This window comes from Scatophagus argus, chromosome 6 (genome assembly GCF_020382885.2).
Source record: "Scatophagus argus isolate fScaArg1 chromosome 6, fScaArg1.pri, whole genome shotgun sequence".
Taxonomy (NCBI): Eukaryota; Metazoa; Chordata; class Actinopteri; family Scatophagidae; genus Scatophagus; species Scatophagus argus.
In genome coordinates this window covers 7,719,785-7,727,595 of record NC_058498.1, presented here as the reverse complement: position 1 = coordinate 7,727,595, position 7,811 = coordinate 7,719,785, and the positions used below count along the sequence as shown (strand labels likewise).

Below are 7,811 nucleotides of genomic sequence, written 5' to 3'. Positions count from 1 at the left end.
TATTATATTTTATATATATATAGAAAAAAGAGCCCCGAGATGCATAGGCATGAACCAGTATAATTTATTTTCAGTTCACAGTGCATACATTATGTGCAGTTATACCGAGTTACTCATGAGTAGCACTTTAGATTGACCTGTTGTTTAAGACAGTTGTTTTCTCTGCAATGAGAACATGCAAGTGTGCACAGAATCAGAAGATCAGTAAATGACATACCGCAGAGTTAATCATCGTTACAACACGCCCCCCCAACTCCCTGATAAGAAGACTGGAAAAAAAAAATCAAAGTTAAGAACTGTATTTTGTCCACACCTCTTTAATGTGCGACTATGGGGGAATGACGCTGATCTTTGTTGAGTTGAATCTGTGTTCTCGCTCCATAAAACTTTCAGAAGTTGCTACATCGTGTGTCACCTCCCTCTCACTCCAGATTTGTAAATTCAGGGACACTCTATTGTTTCCATTAGTCATCCCAAGCCTGCAGACCTGACAATCACCTCCTCACTGTTGTACAACGTTAGTGTAAACTGGACCGGAGATACCAAAAGCTTTTACATATCATCCTTTCACAGCAGCTGACTGCTCGAGTATTTCTCCCCCCTCAAAGGTCTGCGGTTACATTCACATTAGCCAGCGATCAAAGTAGAAATGCTTTTCCTTCTACGTAAAACGCAAGGCAGGTGACTTAACGTTACAACGGCCATCGCGCGGCAGAATGAGCGTCTCGTACGAAACCCCCGATTCTCGATTTGATGGAAGTGCTAAATACTGAAATAATAATTAATACTAACAGAATGGACCACATCAATAAAACTAAACAAAATCATAATATACAACACCTATAGGTACGTACATGCAGATACAACAATAAGCTTTGTACCATGTACAAGCAAGGGTCAGTCTGCTTATGTTTGATTTGAAGGTGTCAAATGCTTTTGAACATGACTGGCTACATGTGACCTTTGTTAATATTCTCTCTAATTTTTTTTTTTTTTTGTTCCAAAAATAAAATGTAAAACATTCAGATATTAGGTGTCTTTTTTTTCTCCAACATACAACACCAATCATATATTATCCATGTAAAATAAACTCAAGCCAGCAAAAATACACGTCTATTCAGTTGAAAATAATTTTTCATCAATATGAAAGTCAACTAGAGAAACTCCTCTGAGAAACATTTTCTTTTTTTTTTTAAAATACAGTTAGCTCAGAATGAGTGCACAAGCTTTTATTTATAATTTTATTTAAAAAAAAAAAAAGAGAAAACAAAGACGCGGAAAAAAAGAGCGAGAGAAAGAGAGAGCAAAAACTCTACAAGTAATCACCTATTAGTACAACCAAAGAAAGTACCTAATTTACAAAAAAGTCAAATAACCCAGAGAAATTCAGAGATCCTCTCTTCAAACACAGGCGGGAAGATTCCCACCGACCACCGCAGCAAAGAAAAACACTGAGTGACTCCAGCTGGACTGAAAGTCGAAGCCCAAAAACAAAACGGCTATAAAACAATGTGAGTACCCAAGTTCATTTCAGGTCAGTTTCTAACAGGTCGTGTCTGCTGATCATAAGTACCTCAATGTTCCTGACTGTAATTTAAAGTGGTCTGAAAACCTTCCACACATCTCCTTTCTGTAATACTGTACCGGGTGGTACTCTTACTGTATAAGGCACACCACACCCACCCACACACACACACCTCAGCTCACACACAGACGTTGATATTTATTTATTTAGGGTCTGACTGGTCTGATTGGGATTACTTCTCAAGTACAATCATAAACTATAAAGTCGTAATTGAAGAACTGACCTTTTAGATAATCTTAAATATTTGCATAGTAAGTTTTCCTTTTTCTTTTTTTAAGTGTTTATCATGAATAAGGCCAGTGCAGAGATTGTTCTGGAGACTTCTTTTTTTCCCCCCATACTTTTTGGAATAGCTGAGGACTGATTCCTGGGCTTTTAGAAGCACGCCAAAGACTTTATGAGCAAATCGTTAACGCAGAGCAGCACTCAAAAAGCGGAGAAATAGCGGCTATTAAACTGCCACACCGACTGGCGTCTGGCGTAAATCATGAGAACAACGAACCATAAATGTAATAATCCCCACACAAGTACACGAAAAAGCTTTCTTCTTTTCTCCGGCTTTGCGGCGGCGCAGAGAATGATGGGAAGCCACAATCCCTGGACGCGGGCACGTCTCTCCACAGGAGAGTCTGTTATAGACATACTTTTGTTTTGTCTGCACACATTACATCCATGTGGCTGCTATCAGAGACGGACCGTATTGCTTCAGTACAGTACAATCATCGACCGCTGCATTACATTTCAGTGTGCGACTCGAACCTGGAAGGACAACGACTGCATTTACTCTCGCGAGCAAAGAAAGAGAGACACAAACAGAAAGAAAAGCTGAGTTGTGCATTGAGTCTGGTGATATTGTATATTTTTCTTAAAATGAACAAATGCTCTGAAAATCCTAATGACAGGTAGGTGCGCGGCTGAAAACAGCCCTCAACAGACGCACTATTCGCTCCTGTTTGGGTGACATTCGCAAAAAAAACTACAGGGATTTTTATTTGTGGATAATAAGAAAGACACAGAACATCACCAGCCTCACGATCTGGAGTTCCCCCCTCCCACATCCACTCCAAACTCTGCGACTACTGGCCACCGTCGTTAAGGTCGAGACTGAAATTTAGATGTGCTGAAAGGACTGAAAGGGGGAGGGGAAGGGAAGAGTGGATGATAGCGGAAAAGGACAGTGAAGAGGACACGGAGCTTTGACACTGGCACTTAAAAGATTATCCGGGTTAACTATTGACTGTACCTGCTGCCCTGACAGAAGTGTCCTGAGGAACTCGGGAAGAGAAGAGAGAGAGACAGTTTCTACAAGCACATCTCGTTATCTGGAATGCAGTTAAAACAGCAGCTTAAAGCACATCATATATATTAACTATTCTATTAATCCAGAGAAGTACAGTGCTGATAAAGAACCATTAAGAGTAGCATTTAAGATCTGAGAGTATCAGAGATTGTGATTACAAAGTACCTGTTGTGGTATCTCTAGATTAAGATACACCAGAGTATCAAAAACAAATCACATGTCCATTTAAGGCATGGTGATTAAAAAAGAACAAACAAAAAAAAATTTAAATTACACAGTGTATGATTAGTTTAAAAGGCCCGAGAAATCTTTGTGTGTGGAAAATCCTGTCTGACTTTTGTTGTTTTTGCTCAAATAATCCGAGTACCAGGTGGCCAAGGCTGAGTAAAAGTTGTTAATCTAAAAGTGCAAATACGATGACGTGAAATGTTTGGAACACAGTGAGCAGACGACTGATATAAAAGGTGTGTTGAGCAGACATCATCCCTTCTTAATCCTAAAAAAGTACTGAGCCTTTTGTAAATTCCTTTTAAACGAAAAAAAAAAAAAAGTTCCTCCATGACCAGCTGGCTGCTCTCACTTTAAGAGTGAGCTCCTGGTATTGCACTGTGAGTGTTAGAAGATGAAAATACATGCTGTCCATAAATTTAGATGGTTACACACAGAAATACTATAATGAGCAGTAAACACACTGCAAAAACCTCTTATTCTTATCGGGTCTTTTTTCTTTGCAATTAATTTTTTTTTTCTTACTGGTTTTAAGAAGTTGAAAATGTACAACTTGTCGTCACTTTAGAAGGACACCCAATTCTCTTAGAGGAAAAGCACTCGAAGTGAAGAAAACTGCCACAGTATTGGGACTGTTTTAACTTCGGGTATCAGCGTGTTTTAAGTGCTTTTTAAACGATCTCTCAGACGCTTCTTGGTTTCAACATATTCATTATTATTAATTTCAGGAATATTCCTGAATCAAGGTCATATTTACTAGAAGCAGGTTGAAATGAAATATTTTTACTACACTGGCAGATTTTTTCACTTGCTCAAAAAAAAAAAAAACTGGCTCTTTTTTAATGTTTTTTACACAGAAATGTATTTAAAAAGGCGGCGAGTTACGCAGTGCACCAGTTCACCGCTTGCTGCTCTGGAGGCTGTAACTCACTGGTTTGCGTTGGTCTGCATGACATCAGATTTGTTTGTGACTTTTCCTGATAGCTGAGTGTTGAGATTAAAAAAAAACCCAAAAAAGTCAGAACCGATCAGGTTCTGTAACTACAACAGAAGAGTTAAAGTGAATATATTTCAGCAGAACCTGACAGCCAGTCTCTGACGTCTCTCTACTCGTCTGTGGCTTTTCCCTGGACCTGGTGGTGGCTGTTGTTGCAGTGAACCTGTGAGAGCTGCAGACCGGTGTTAAGGACCGAGCCCAGGCAACACATGGACTCAATCTCCTCGAGGAGGCCTTGATCCTGCACCACAGCCGCCCCCGAGCCTTTCCCCTGACCCAGACACAGGCCGAACCCCAAGAGGCCCTCCTTGGACACCTCGTTCTCCCACTGGACCTGCACAGCTGACTGGCTGCTCCTCGAGAGGCCACCCTGACCCAGCTGTTGGCCCTTGCTGCCCTGCCTCTGGAGGGCCTTTTCCTGGTAGTGCCTCACTGTCTCCTTGGACAGCACCTTCCTCCTCAAGATGCCGGTGGAGGCAGTCTGGTTCTGGGCCTGAGGAAGCTCTGTGCTGCCTTGAGGGTCTGAGATGGTCCGAAACCGGCCTGCTGGCACAGGAGAATAGTTTGATGGAAAACTGTAGGTGTGAGAGAAAGTGGGCGATGGCGGTGCAGGAGTAACTCTATGGGACATTGAGGGCGAGTAGGAGAAGCGGTCTCCTGGCTGCCGTCCTGGAGGTAGAGGGTGAGGGTCAGAGTTGGGTTGATGAGGCTGTGACTCCTGGGCTGGGGATGATGCGGCGGTGGGCACCGCAGTGGCCGTCGCCATTTTCTTTGACATCTTCAGGCTGCTCTTGTTGGGCTGTCTGCGCGGGGATGGGGGAAGGTGTTTTCCGTGGACTGCGCTGTCATCCTGGCCCATATTCCAGCTGCCCTGATCCCCGCATCCACCACGGCCGCTTCCATCTGCAGGGTTGGATTCGCTGGAAGTTGTGGGCTTACTCTGGAACAGAAGAAACAAGAAATGAAGAGAGTGTGACTGAGTCTCATCACACATCTGCCCTTCTGAAGTCTGTGGGTGAAAATGTCAGCGTCCCATCGGTGATAAAAACGTATTTTTGCACATAATTTTTCTAGGTGAGTTTAGCATCCATGTGAAATACTAGCTAGAAATGAACTACCTCTTAATTTTTCAGCACCCTTGTTGTCTCGAAAAACGTGTCACATATCCAGACTAAAGCTAAGCAGAGACTTTGAGGGGCTGATAAAGAGTAATGGGAGTCTCTAAATTTAAAAGAATGCAGCTATATGGAGCTATAACAGCAAAGATGCAGTTCGCAAAAACTAAAGGTGTACTTCATTTAAATTTTATCTCTTTGTGTTACACCACTTTGACCATTTTCTTTAAGTGCTGAACCTGTAAATAACGACAAGCCTTCTCATAATCTGCTCTCCCTCCAGTCTCTCTTTCGTACCGGGGCCTTGTAGTCTAAATCTTCCATGGACCTGAAGAAGTCCAGGCTCTTGGCACCGCTGAGTTTGCCTTGCTCCAGTGTTGTGGTGTTCAGAGAGTCCAGGATTTCCTCCAGCAGGTTCATCTGGCCCGAGCGGGAGGAGCTGATGTCGAGCTCTAGTGAGTAGGAATCATCGCTGTCCTCGATGTACGAAGGGACGTCCCCGCTGTCCTCTGAGGAGATCCTGGAGAGAGACAGACTTAAATCGTGTGTACTGTTTCATTAGGAAACCATGTTTCTGTAATACTGTGAGTATCACTGAGAAAAAGTTATGTGTGGCGAAGAAGGAGAAGAAGTTACAGACTATGACTGACATTTCCATCCACTAATGCTGTTACTAAATATGACCACTTGGGGGCAGTGTTATCATGAGTTTAAAACAGACTGAACCTGCTTTAAACTTTTACTAAACAAAAAAAAAACAAATAAAAAAAAAATCAATCACCAAAAGTTCTTATATCTTAACATATAATGACACACCCTCTTGAAATAACATAAAAGGTCTTCAGAGACAACATGTTGGGAGGAAATAGGTCGTAAATACGGGAGTATTTACTTGCTTGCCCTGTCCAGCTCGTCGTCATCGAGCCCGTATCCAAGATCTCGAGGGCCCATGCTCATGGGAGACTTGTTGAAGTTATGCTGTTAATGAGAACACAGAAAGTGGGTGAAGTTGAACACAAAGAACACCATGACAGAAAGAATATGGTGTTCTGCTGAGGTGTAGCATTTCATAAAATTACGACTTAGAACAAGATTAAGAAAAGATGCAGGTCTGCGTCTGGTGGGTCCCCACAAGACAAGAGCACAAGCTTGTTTTAATGAGCCTGAGCCAATGGAGTTGAGACTAAATTTGTCAAATTTGGGTCTTGGGACAAAAACCTTTAAGATCCCCTCCCGCACTTTATCAAACTCAGCATTATATGTGAACTCCAAGCTACTTGCTCCCTGTGAGGTAAGACACGAGTAACTACATTCATCATTTGCATTACGCACACCAGTGCATGCGATTGTATTTGTCGCAGCAGAGTGTTGAATGATCAGTGCGTACTGTAGCTGTCTGACACAGTGGGTTTAATAAGCCACCTGTGTACCACATTTAATGGGCGGGTTAAAGAAGAGACAGAAGCTTCACAGAGCAGGGCAGGACTCTCCCCATGGGAGCCAAAAATCTGCCCCAGGCCACTTATTAACATGCCTTCCACTCCGACACGCACATGTTCCCCTCCCGCTGCATGTGCATGTTCACTGATGTTAACACTATCTCACTTTCTAATTTACACTCTTTGCATTTTGTCATTTACCTCCTTACATATTGCTGCACACCTCCCTCTGTCTATTTTATCTTTTTTTTTTTTTTTGCAATACGTCAAATTGTCCTTCAATGTCTCTGTGAGTTTTTGCGCACACAAGCATCCGTGGGGTTCAGTTAACATGCTAGCGCTGCTGCTAACAAACAGTGTGTGTGTTAGCATTAGGTGGAACTGAAATGTGTATTTATTTATCTTTTTTTTAAACACTGGCTTAGCTCCACCTCTCTGATTTCTCTGCATTCTTCTCTGCTAAACTCACATTAGCCACATTATCAAAGCCCAACCCTGAGAAAACCATAAAAGTGAGTGGAGCACAGGGGGTGTTGTGTAAGACACCAGTGTTTGTGTGCTCGCCTTGTTGTTGTGGTTCAGCGATAATCAGAGACACAAAAGCAAAGAACAGTAAGAAACAGTTATGATGAAAGGCAAAAAGCCCCAAAAAACTTAACACAAGACCTGAAGAATTCAAGAGGAAGGGAATTTATGAAAAAAGGAAGGAAGGAAATATTGAGAGGTGAGGAAAGTTTCCTCAAAGCCCCTAAGGATGATGGGTATGGGGGGAGGGAGGGGGGGAGGGAGGGAAGTGGGGCCTGTATTGGAACCGTGAACCAAGCCGGTCTTGATTAGCCGACGCAGTGCCAGCCAGACAGGCGGAATGTAACGTGTGGCTGGCCTGGACTCATTTAGGACCCGTGTTAGGCCAGGGACAACATACACACCAACACACACTCACACAAATACACACACACACGTGCACGCTCACATACGCACCCTATTACAAACAAAACACAAAGAGTTAAAGTGCCATTTTCTCCATAAAAGTCAGCGGAGGAGATGTGTGCAGTAGCCACTTAAGCCTCTCAGCCATCGGGCTAAACACGAACACATGTGGCGGCGCTGCTGATTGGCCGAGCCGCTCCCCTTCCATGGTAGCTTG

The 7,811-nt window shown here is 42.9% G+C and overlaps 1 protein-coding gene across 2 annotated transcripts in view; it reads right to left on the bottom strand.

Moving 5' to 3' along the window:
• Positions 1 to 40: 40 nt before the first annotated feature.
• Positions 41 to 7,811, bottom strand: part of dennd1b (DENN/MADD domain containing 1B) — a 117,213-nt gene continuing 109,442 nt past the window's right edge. For both annotated transcript variants that reach the window (XM_046392329.1, XM_046392330.1), the window contains 3 exons: positions 6,118 to 6,203; positions 5,523 to 5,745; positions 41 to 5,050 (listed from right to left, as the gene is read on the bottom strand). In XM_046392329.1, coding sequence (XP_046248285.1) covers positions 4,220 to 5,050; positions 5,523 to 5,745; positions 6,118 to 6,203 — 1,140 coding nt within the window. In that variant the 3' untranslated portion in view covers positions 41 to 4,219. The remainder of the gene's footprint in view (positions 5,051 to 5,522; positions 5,746 to 6,117; positions 6,204 to 7,811) is intronic.